The sequence below is a fragment of the Cucumis melo genome, chromosome 12 (assembly GCF_025177605.1).
Source record: "Cucumis melo cultivar AY chromosome 12, USDA_Cmelo_AY_1.0, whole genome shotgun sequence".
Lineage (NCBI taxonomy): Eukaryota > Viridiplantae > Streptophyta > Magnoliopsida > Cucurbitales > Cucurbitaceae > Cucumis > Cucumis melo.
In genome coordinates, this window is record NC_066868.1 from 3,422,670 (window position 1) to 3,434,619 (window position 11,950).

Genomic DNA, 11,950 nt, shown 5'->3' on the forward strand with positions numbered 1-11,950 from the left:
TAGCCGCCCGTCATCTCCATCTGTCGTTCCGTTAAGCTGCCAGCGTCTCCGTCAGTGCCCCGCCGCAAGTCATCGATCCCTAGCTCGTCGTCACGATCTTCACTCGGTGTCGTCAGCAAGCGTTCTTCATCGGTTCGACGCTTCACCTTTCTGTGTAGCCCGAGCCGCATGCACGCTCGACCCGCATGCACGCCCGACCCCAGCAGCCGACTCCCCTTAGCTAGGCGCGTGTCTTCATGTCGAGCCCTCCTCTGCCCCGAGCTGCACGCAGCCGATTTCCCTTAGTTGCGAGCGTGTCTTCGCGTCGAGCCACCCGCCTACCTGAGCTGCCTTCTGCCTTCTAGCAGAGCCGCCTAGCTGTTTCCCTTGTTTTTCAAGCCGTTTGAGCTGTGAAGCCAATTTTTGGTCCTTTTCACCTGTTTTAGTAAGTTTTGATTGGGTTTTTGGCATACCCAACAAAGATTTAATTTTAGACCTTAAATAACTTAATTTTGGATTAAATTAAATTATTTTTCTTAAAGAGCCGTTTGGATAGTTTAGAAGCGGGACTGAGGAATTCTCCCAGTTAATTAAGGCTAAGTTGATCTCAACCTTGATCTTGGGTAAGTTACATCGAATGGATTTTTGGACCTTTAATTCTTTGAGGGTTAAGTTATTAAATTTGGTGTTTTCTAACTATTTAGGACTTCGCTGCTTTGAAAGCGTGATTTTTGCTGTTAGAATTCGATTAAGCTAATCTCCAGGTAAGAAACTCTACTACTAGACTTTCGACTGAAATTAAGAGATTGCATGTGTATATCGTTATGCATAGACGATAGCTAAATTGCATAACCTGATGTTACTGATGATGACTGACTTTGTAATGATAATTGATACTGATGACTGATGTGTGATATGACTAGTGGTATATTGATGAGGACGATTGTGTTATGTTTATGATTAAGGTATATCGGATAAGTATGCTATGATTGTTATATTTATGTCATGTTTATGATAATGTTATGACACGTTACATGCTATTGATAGGGTTATTGTTAGCTTATTCTATTAGAGTCGTACCCACATGGGTGTCCCTCGGGATCACCACCTTTTTTAGATTGTGTAGTCCGACGGGATCACTAGTCCAGTATGACATTGACATTGACATAGACATTATTATGAGTGATTCGATGGGGTCACTCACAGCCCGATTGTCTTAGTGTTTCCGTCGGGTACACTACATACCAGTTTGTCCTAAGTGTTCCTTTAGGTCATTGAAGACCAGATATGTTACTACGGGATCACAGATTGCACGTGTTCGGGAATGTGCCAGTTTAGGGATACCACTCTACAGGATTCTAAAAGGAAATTAAAAGACATCTAGCAGAACTAGTAGTGGGTCATTTACTGATTACACTCTTTCTTGTTTAATTTTTCAGGTAGAGGTAGAGGTAATGACAAAGGCAAGTTACGACTGAGAAGAAGTGACAGTGGCGAGCCATAGGGACCATTTTGCTTCCGCCTTATGTCATTGTTCGGATTCCAGTATTTACATTTTTTATTCTTTTATTTCTATTTTATTTCTTTAAAACTAGATAAGGCTCGAGTTAGGATTTTATTTTTTAGACTTATTTCCATATACCTTTGTTTATGCTTTTAATGAGAAATTCGAGGTTTTGTTTTATTTTTCTATTTTTCTATTTTTCTATTTTAATTTTTTTTATCTTTTAAATTAGTAATGATTTCAGCTTAGTATAAGGAGTTGGGTCGTTACACCTCAAACGAATAGAGTCAGTGCAAGGATGACCTAGCCGAAGAGATGTTTAGTTGTGTAATCAGTAGTACTTATTGTGTAGAAGTAGTATCACATTATTTTAATTGTCTAAATATGGCCACTCTTGTTATATGATGAATGTATGTGTATATGAATGAAATTAATGAAACATTAACTCATGGCACGACAGAACGATGAATTTGTTCCCATGTGCTTACTGTTGTTCTACATAATTCACTTGCAATTTCTTTTTATTCCATTTTCTTTGTCAGTTTGGCCAGTTCGTCACGTGTGCCAAAACATCAGTGGACCAAGGAAGAGGAGTCCACCCTCATTGAGTGCCTAGTCTAGTTGGTCTCCACTGGAGGGTGGAGGTCAGACAGCGAGACATTCACATCCAGTTATCTGGCACAGTTGGTCAAAATGATGGCAAAAAAAGCTGCCAAGATGCAATGTTATTGGGAGTATTGTTATTGGCTGTCGAATAAAGTCTTTGAAGAGGACATTCCAGAAAATAGTAGAAATGCAGAGCCCAATATGCAGTGGGTTCAGATGGAACGAGGATTTGAAGTGTATAATTGCTTAGAAGGACGTATTTGGCAGTTGGGTCAGGGTAGGAAATGAAGTAAGAGTGAACTGTTATTCGCTTGTAATGGAATCAAAAACTGACAAATTACTTCTTTTTTCACATACCCATCCTGCAGCAAAGGGCCTCCTGAACAAGTCTTTCCCCTATTATGACTAACTGTCGTATATGTTCGTGAAAGATTGCACAAAGGGGCACATGTAGAGACATTCGTCGATGTCAGGTCCAACGTGTCAGACGGGTACGAGGGATTTTCACCTGAAGATGGAAACAATATGGAGATCCCTACTATGTATAGCCAAGGACTTAACATGTCGTCCGAGGACATAAAGGGCGTATGACTTGGTCGATCGAGCAACTGTAGGACGGGTTCAAGCAGATTAAAGAGGAAGCGGGGGCCCAGTATGTGGAAACTGTGGATGTACGTCATTCGTGATGCATGAAATGTGCGGATGACCAGCTGAGGGCCATTGAGGAGTGGCCAAAGTTAGCTATGCAAAATGAAAGCGCAACTCGGCAGGAAGTCATTAGACAGTTGCAGGCTATCTTTGAGCTGAATATATTGGACAAGGCATATGCGTGCGGAAGCTGACACAAAACTTGGCCGACATGAAAGCATTCTTGGACATACCCGAGGAGATGAAGATGGACTACTGTGCGATCATTCTACAAGATGATGCGTGATTGTTTGTCCTATTCCACCACTTGTCTTGTATTTTTTGCTGCTACATTATGTTCCTTATATTTGACTTTAGTTTATAACTCCCTTGCACCAAACTTTTTGCATTTAAATTTCTTTTGGTATGAACGAAATTATGTTTTCGGTACTTCGTATTTCCAATTCTTATTTTCCCATATTTAAATTTTTACGGGTTGCACGTAGCATTCATAAAAACCGATTTATTGAAACATAACAATTACTTAAAAAAGGTTGAAAATGAACGTTGTAGTTACAGAAATTAAGGCAAATTATTTTATGAAAACTAAGATGATTTGGTAAATTAAATATACGATTTTTTTTATCACATTTAGAATATGAATTTAAAAAAAAAATTTCATAACATTACCTACATAATGCTTCCCCCAAACACATCTTATTATAACACTACTTACATAAAACTTCCCCCAAACATATTTTATCATAACACTATCTACATAATCCTTTCTCCAAACACAGTTTATCATAACACTACCTACATAACCCTTCCCCCAAATACATCTTATCATAACACTACCTACTAACCCTTTCCCCAAACACATCTTATCATAAAACTAAGTTTATCAAAACACTAGGTTTGCGGGAGGGTGTGAAGACAAGCAACAGAAGAATAGTCCATTAAGGCCATTATTTTGTTAGTGTTTGTTTTTATTCAAAATATATGAGGAGTTTTCTTCCTTTTCTTTGCCTACAAATAGGCTTTTCTCTATGTATATATATGTGAGAAAATCAATGAAAGTTCTTCCCTTTATACAAATTATGCTTGAGGGGGCTAACAATGAGGCATGACTATGTTTTAAACCAAATACCACCTTTTGTGGGAAATCAATAAAGCACTTACAACTATAACAATTCGCAAATTTAGTTTTTGTTCCTTCCGATAGTGGTAAGACAAAGTCTCAAGTCTGCAATTCTAACCCTGGAACTTTGATGCACAAGACTAAAAAGGTGGCTAGGATGTCTTGATTCCACCAAGATCCTTCAACATCCACCGAATGAGTAGTATTCATGTGAGTGTGTTAATCGGATTGTCGCAACCATTTATTTGGCTATAACGTGCGGCAATGACGACCCTCCAACGTCAAGTGTGTCTATCGTGACGAATTAATTTTTGTCCACGTAGTAAAAAGCATATACAAAACTGTCATTTCTTTTCATGCACAAAATGTTACTCATAGTTCTATAACTATCAGAGGATGTGTATTATCAATTTGGTACAAAAAATAAACGATCGTGTAGCCAAATCTAAACAATAATGTACAAAAGAATTTTGAAAAAATCATTTAGCATAACTAAAGAATCTTGTTTCGCTAAACGATCGTATACTAAAGAATCTTGAAAAAAATCGTTTAGATTTGGCTACCAAAATCTAAACAATCAATCTAAACGATCGTGGTACCAAATTTATATGATCGTGTAACCAAATTAAATGATCGTGTATAAAGAATCTTGAAAATAATTCGTTTAGATTTGGGTAGCCAACTTTAAACGGTCGTGTACCAAACAATAGTCTAATCTAAACGATTCGTGTACCAAACAATAGCTAATCTAAATGTTCGTGTACCAAATATATTACGAGCTTTGTTGACGGTGTTGTTGACGAGAGCATTTTTTATATTTTTCATTTTGGACTTGTGGGCTTTTTCCATTTTTAAAATTGTTCTATACAGTGTAAATATTTTGTTGCTTTGTTATATTTTTGAAAAGGCCCCAACTATTTACACTACACAGAACTTTTTTTTGCACTTGATGTTTCTATGAAGTGTAGATATTTTATCAAATATTCTATTTTTGACAATTTCCTTAATTTTAAATTTCATATAATTTTGTTTGATAGAAATTAATCGATAAAAGTACGAGAAAAATAAGTGTTATTAAAAATATTGAACCAATCAAAATTGAAAAAAAAACATATAAATATAGAAACGATAAACTTGAAATTTGTAATTGATGAGAGAATGCGATAAATTTACACACATTAGAGTAAATTGAAAAGTGGTTCTTAATAGATAATCGATCTACTAGTTTCTTACAAACTTTTATTTACTAGTTTCTTACAAACTTTCTGTCACACTAACAATATAATATGAGTTCTCAATGTTGAGTTATAGAATCATTAATATTCTTCCCACCATCTTCAACATTTTGATACTTGTAGCACCTAGCACACACTAAATAATATCCAAAATTAATCACTCCAATCACAGATATCATCCAATAAACATTGTCGAGTCTCCCTCGATTAATATCATCAGGCAACCATTTTGTAACCTTATGAAGTAGATCGATCAAACCCGTGCTAAGATAATATGCAACGGCAATCACGAGCGAGATCATCGCCGTAGCTGTGCTACGCAACGACATCGGGAATTCTTGATAGTACAATCCAACTTGTCCAGGAAAATGAAAAGCTTCTCCCATGCCAACCAAAACTAGTTGTGGGAAAAGCCACAAAGCTGAGATTGGTACTATTGCCTCAACTTGGCCTTGAAGGTGGTGAACATGAGCAATCTTGAGTCTCTTCGATTCTACTAATGCTGAGACTAACATAGAAATAAAATTGAGAACATGGCCAAGACCGATGCGTTCGAGAGGTCGTGGCATTCGTCCTATCAACTTTTGCCAAATAGGGTAAAGAAATCGATCGACTAGGGTTAGTGAGATGGTGGTGGAGATGAAGATGATGACGGAGAAAGACCCGGCAGGAATTTTGAAGTTCGGACCAAGATGACGGTCCATGGTTAAGGCTTGGAGGACAGTTAAGCTTCCTTGGATTGCAATGGGCACAGAGAGGAAAATGCTAGTTGACCAAAGAGGAAAGATTTTAAGTAAAGTTTTGAAATCTTCTACTTCTTGTACTTTACAAAGCCTCCAAGGTTTCGCAATGGTTCCATCCAAATGGACATCTCCTTGCGTTATTAGAGCCGCACGATTCAAACACCTTCAAGAAAGATAATAGTGTGTGTCAAAACTTTTGATTTGGTTGGTTAAGAAAAATTATAACATATAATATATGGCATAAAGTTTGGCAATTTGGATCATTGATAAAGTTTAAACTGTACTTAATCCATTAAAGGCAAAATTCAAAATTGAAAAATTTATTAGATCTTTTTATATAACTGTTTTTAAAATAAAGAGACTCAGAAAAGGCAATACTTAAAATCTAGAGGTTAAATGATAGTTTTTTTTTTAAAAAAAAAATACTAATATTAAATACAAACAACTTTGTTGCTCAAAAATAGAAAAAAGAAAATAGAAACAACTTTGGTCAACTTTCAACAAACTTAAAATTTAACTTATTTATACTAAAGGCTGATTAAATTATAGAATTAGTACCTCATCTTTGTGTGTCTATTATTATAATTATTTTTTTTTTGAATTTGAAATATTTTTTTTGCCCAAGTGGTGGTAAATTATTATATGGTTGGAAGGATTGATTGCCTATCGTCAGAAATAATGTTATTTTAAAAGCGTTGAAAATTCTATGTCAAAATGATGGACCATCTCACATTTTTTTTATGATACACAGAGTTATATTAATTCTCACATTTTTTTAGATTTAAATATTTTATCAAAAAAGTTGATGTTAGTACTTGCGTGTAAATCAATATAGAAAAAATGATATGTCTGACAATTTGAGTCATAACTTTGACAACAATTAGGGGAAAAATAAAGAGAAAGAAAACATGTTCATTATATCAAAATTGCAACTATGAAACTTGTGTTAATTATTGTAATTTTAAATGCAAACTTTTGATAGTTCCATTAGTATTATAAATGCAAACTTTTGAAAGTTTCATTAGTATTTTTGAAATAAGTTGCTAACAGTCATTCTTGTCCATATACCACGGGTAAAAACCTTTTTTTAATTTCTTTTAAAAGTTCAAGGACATCGATGCAATATTTAAAAGTTTATGAATATTTTTTTAATAAAGTATTAAAGATTTCATCCAAAACTAATAATAGGAAAAAAAAAATATATTCTATAATCTATGATTCCTATAGACTCCATCAATCAAATGACTTGTGATGTAACAAAGTCTAGACTATGATATATACTATTTTTTTAAAAAGGGGTTGAAACTCCAAAATCTATTTTATTTTTCACGTGCTTTTTTTTAACAAATTCAATTATTGATCCAAACAAAAGAAAATATCTTCATTTTTTAGATATTATTTTATAGAACAAAAACTTTGACATCATGAAAGTTGAATAAAAATATCAATAGATTTAGTTGGATAAAAATATTTATTGTGACATCTTCAAATTTGATTCAAACATTTTGATTAGATATTTGTTGGCTTCGAATTAATATTCTATTAATCCAACCAATGGAAATATTTTAATTTAGATTAATTTGAAATTGATTTGAGTTATTTGTTTTAGAAGATTTCTTTTTTTTTTTTAATTAGATGGGAAAGGAATCAAATATTATTACCCATATACTTAATTTAATTTAGTGAGTTAATTAACTTCAATAAAATTTAAGCTCCTATTTCCTAACCATTCTATTTCCTTTTATTTTTTGTTTTTAAAAATATGTTGTTGATTAAATTTTATTTGGTTTTATTAATTAGTTTGTGGTAAATTTATTTATTTATGAAGACATGTTTTTCATCTTTTACTTAAGATTAAAATTCAATATTTAGTTAAAAGTGAGTATAATATGAAGTAAGTAATTTAGTAATGAAGTACTTCACTAGTGAAAAAGTGTTGGTTAAAAGATAAATTAGTGAAAACTAATAATACATCTTCACCTTATAAATCATTATTAAAATAAATTATTGTAGTCAACATATTATTTTAATTCAATATTTATTAATTGTTATTCTCTAACTACCTTAGATTATTCTAAAAAAGGGGAAAAAAGACTAACTTATATTAATCACAATAGTCATAATGATATATCTAAAACACGACCTACATATATTTATTAATTATATATATGTTTTTTAAATTATAATTATAATATGTGTTTTTTAGTTGTAATTACGTTTATGGGTTATTATTTATTGTTTTGATAAGCAAATAATTGACATTAATTAGCTAAAACATAGAAGGAGTAACTTTCAAGCAACACTTGGAACAACTTCAAAAGTTATTGGGACACCCAAAAGTCATAATGAATCGAGATATTCAGATTTATTTACATCTTATAGTAGTTAAAAAGTCATTAAATTACATAGGTAATTTAAACCTGGGTTGGAAGGGACTGACAAACAGAGTAACTACTAAACTACCTCTACAAGTATTAAAAATTAAATAGTTTGTTTATATATATTATATAAAGATAATAAAGTTGAGGGGGCGAGCTCCTAGGCCTATACTAAATCTGCCAATGAGTATAAATGAGGTTTATGTAGTTTCTACATTTGATAGAAAACAACTTGAATTCGAATGAAATTTATCATAGAGTGTTATCTCCTTAGTTTTATGTTCTTTTTTCTTTTTTTGCATTCTTGTGTTAGAATGTATGTTTAGACTTTCAGTCTAGTTTGATCAATTAGATTTTCGAGAGTTCGAAATCTTGAAATTAGGAACAAGTTTTTCTTTCTTCTTTGATCTATGATCAATCTTTCCAAGCCAAAATTTGTTTAGCTTTTTTAGGGTTGTTTAATTATTTGTTTAATCGAAGTTATTCTTATTACTATTGTGGGGTTCACCTAAAATAAATGAAGTTTCTAAACGTAATTGAGGCAGTTACATTTATCATATTTTTTTATAGATAAATTATAAAAATACTAATATATTTTACACTTTATTTAAAAATGTCCATGAACTTTTTGAAGTTTAATTTTAATAATACCCTCAAACTAAAAAAAGAACAAAAAAAAAAAAAGTTATACCATTAATTTTGGGGAGAAAATCATCACGCTTCGTTCCATAAATATCTGCTCATGAACTTTTAAAAGTTGAATTGATATTTTTAATGTTTTAAAAAATTTTAAATTAAAAAATCTTTACTATGTATATATGGACTGACATCATCAATATTTCATTTTAAAAATTCCCCTCGACCTTTGAAAGTGGTGTCAATATCCTTGGCATTAAAGTAAAGTTTAAAAATTGATTGTAGGGTTAGGTATACATTAATGTCAACAATTTATCCTCTAAAATAACTCTCTCTTCCTCAATTACTTCTTAAAGGACAAAGTTTATAAAAATAACAAAATATTATAGTATCTATGATATAGATAGTAATTTATATTAATCTACCGTGATCTATTGTAAATAGACTGTGATATCTTCTTGATTCTAATATTTTTCTATTTTCTATTTTTTAAAGATTGTTTAATAAACGTGCATTTCCAAAAGTAATTTCTATTCAAAAAAACTAACAATAAATATATTTTGATTTTTTTAAAATGCAAGAATAGTATTATGGGAACTTTAAAAAAGTTAGAGATATTTTAACAAATTTAGTGTTTTTTTTTTTAAACGTAAAGTACACGAACAATCCAACTAAAAGATCAAAAGTAGAATAAAGTAGAGATGATTGAAAGATAGGACATACCTAAAACTCTTTGTCAACATTAGTTCATCCACAACCAGCCTCCCCACACGATGGTCCTGATCACCATAATAGTAGCAACCTTCATCACTTCCCACCTGCACCCGAGCCAGGCTTTTTCGAGTCGTAGCCACAAGAACTCGAGCGAGTGAAGTGAAGGGACTCCCTATAGGCTTATCTAGGCGATAGAAGCGATTTCCGAGTAAGAAAATAGCTAGGGCAATTAAGTTGGCGGCAAGGCTTATGCCAAAGCCCCAACCCCAACTAACATTGTCTTGAATATAGACAATAGCTGTGGAACTAGCAACAAATCCAGCATAGAGAGTGACAAAAAACCAATTGAAGAAAATGTTTTGATCTTTAGTTGTATCATATTGATTTGCTCCAAAAGTTGCTGTGGTGAAACGAGAGCCTCCAGATCCAAGACATGCTAAGATAATGCTCGAGTATAAGATTGTGTATTGGAGTCTCGAAGGTGATGAGGAACACGTGTTTGAGGTATTATCATGATCACATGGTTGTGGTCTTAGAGAATGGATTGTTGCTGTTAGTGTAAGGGAAATCATGGCCTACAAAATGAATCATACATTATTATTTTTTACTATTAATTAGAAAGCTGAATTGGTGTACAAATAAAGGAAGCAAAGCATGAAAAGGACAAAAAGATATTCGAGGAAAAAATTAACTGAGACCATCTTAAGGGTGTGCATGTTGAGATCTTAGATCGAAAAAAAATGGAAAAACATTATTATATCTTTGTAAGATATATGAGTTGTTATACTTCTCTCATATCTATTCTATTGGTTTTGATATAAAATCTTTTATTTATTTATCTAATGAATTGAACCCCGAGATGAATTGCACAAAGGTGGATGCAGCTCGAGATGCACACAAATAATTTTTTGCACACAAATAATTTTTTTCCATTCAAATTTGATATGCATACATATTTGGAATTAATAATCATTACCATATTATTTCAACACACTTAAAATATAATAAATATTTTTGATGAGTAGCATCTAACAAGATTAATACTATTTTAAGAATGAGCATATATAGCATAATTGATAGTATTTGTAGTATCAACTTTGCAGGTCAAATGTTCGATTCTTCCCTTTGTATATCTTTCTTGTCATTATCATCCTTTTGAAACAAACAAAGATTATATTATTTTGGTCAACACAAGGAGAACATTAGACACAAATTGATTGAGTACAAGTTGGTATATATAAATTAATGGTAAGAAAAAGACAAGTTTTAATTAAATTTATAAAAACCAAATAATTATCAAATACCAAAAAGAAAATATACCAAAAAAAAGTGTAAATAAAGAAATAATGATAAAGTATTTGAGATGAAATTTAAAGATAGAAATGGAAAAAAAGTAGTAAAGAACATTACCAAAAGAGAAATGGAAGTGGAAATGGCAACAACAAAGAAAGATCCAAAGAAAGAATCAGCAAGAACAGCTCCAACAACGGGAAAAACACAAAGGCATCCACTAACAATGTTGAAAATCAAAGTAGCGTCGATACTATTAATGTTGTATTCCTTAATCAAATACACTATCAAATTTGAAAGCCATCCTCCTGTTGCTAATGTCATGCAAGCAAAAGAACCTGAAAATTATTGACAAACAAATATCAACACCATAAAAACGATTTACATAATATGAAAGAAAACACTTTTAATTTATTGGAGAGAATTATTATTAATAATACAAAATAAACGTTGGGTATGAATTTATATAGCAAGACCTTGTGTTTGATCATGGATTCAAGGTAAGAAAGTAATTAGAAATTAAAATGGAAGAGAAATTAGAAAGTAGGAGATGACCTATGATGAAGGGGAAGGTGATCCAACCACCATGTCTTTTGGAAGTTTGAGCTTCTTCTTCTAATCTCTTTCCTTCTCCCATGTTTATGAGCTTTTGCTGAAAGTTTTGAGAAATGGATAGTCAACTAATAAGTTTGGAACCCAATCTCACAACCTTTTATATTAATTTCTGGCTAGGCTATGGTATGTAGGTTTGCTTTTTCAAATTTGTCATCATTGTTTCTCTAAAACTTAACATCTCTTTCAATTAATATTAATGTTGATATTAAGGATAATTTAATTATATTTCTCATAATTATAATTCAAATTCAAGACTTGTGTACAATATAGTTTGGAAGCTCATAATGTGGACAAAATTGAAGCTGACAAACACATATATATATAGAAACATTATTTTTTCGTTTAATTTTTGTTTGTGCATGCCTACATAACAATCATTTAGGTCCTTCAGTATCCTTTTGAGTTTAGAAGGGTAACTTTTTCGTTTTTATTTTAAAAAGTTAAAGCTTTTAAATCTTACATTCATATTCCTTGGTTTCTAA

The 11,950-nt window shown here is 32.0% G+C and overlaps 1 protein-coding gene across 1 annotated transcript; it reads right to left on the reverse strand.

Annotated features, from left to right (window-relative positions):
- Positions 1–5,035: 5,035 nt before the first annotated feature.
- On the reverse strand, positions 5,036–11,553 carry LOC103497217 (protein NRT1/ PTR FAMILY 2.7-like). Its single transcript, XM_008459331.3, has 4 exons — positions 11,409–11,553; positions 10,974–11,191; positions 9,573–10,138; positions 5,036–5,998 (listed from the first exon to the last, which is right to left on the reverse strand). The coding sequence occupies exons 1-4, from the start codon at positions 11,488–11,490 to the stop codon at positions 5,152–5,154; spliced, it is 1,713 nt and encodes a 570-aa protein (XP_008457553.2). The 5' UTR covers positions 11,491–11,553; the 3' UTR covers positions 5,036–5,151.
- Positions 11,554–11,950: the final 397 nt, after the last annotated feature.

Excerpts from the sequence above, each read along its gene's own strand:
- LOC103497217 (XM_008459331.3), bottom strand. The coding sequence starts at position 11,490 with ATGGGAGAAGGAAAGAGATTAGAAGAAGAAGCTCAAACTTCCAAAAGA. Across the intron at positions 11,192-11,408 it reads CACCTTCCCCTTCATCATAG|GTTCTTTTGCTTGCATGACA; the intron begins GTCATCTCCTAC and ends AATAATTTTCAG. Across the intron at positions 10,139-10,973 it reads CCACTTCCATTTCTCTTTTG|GCCATGATTTCCCTTACACT; the intron begins GTAATGTTCTTT and ends TTCATTTTGTAG.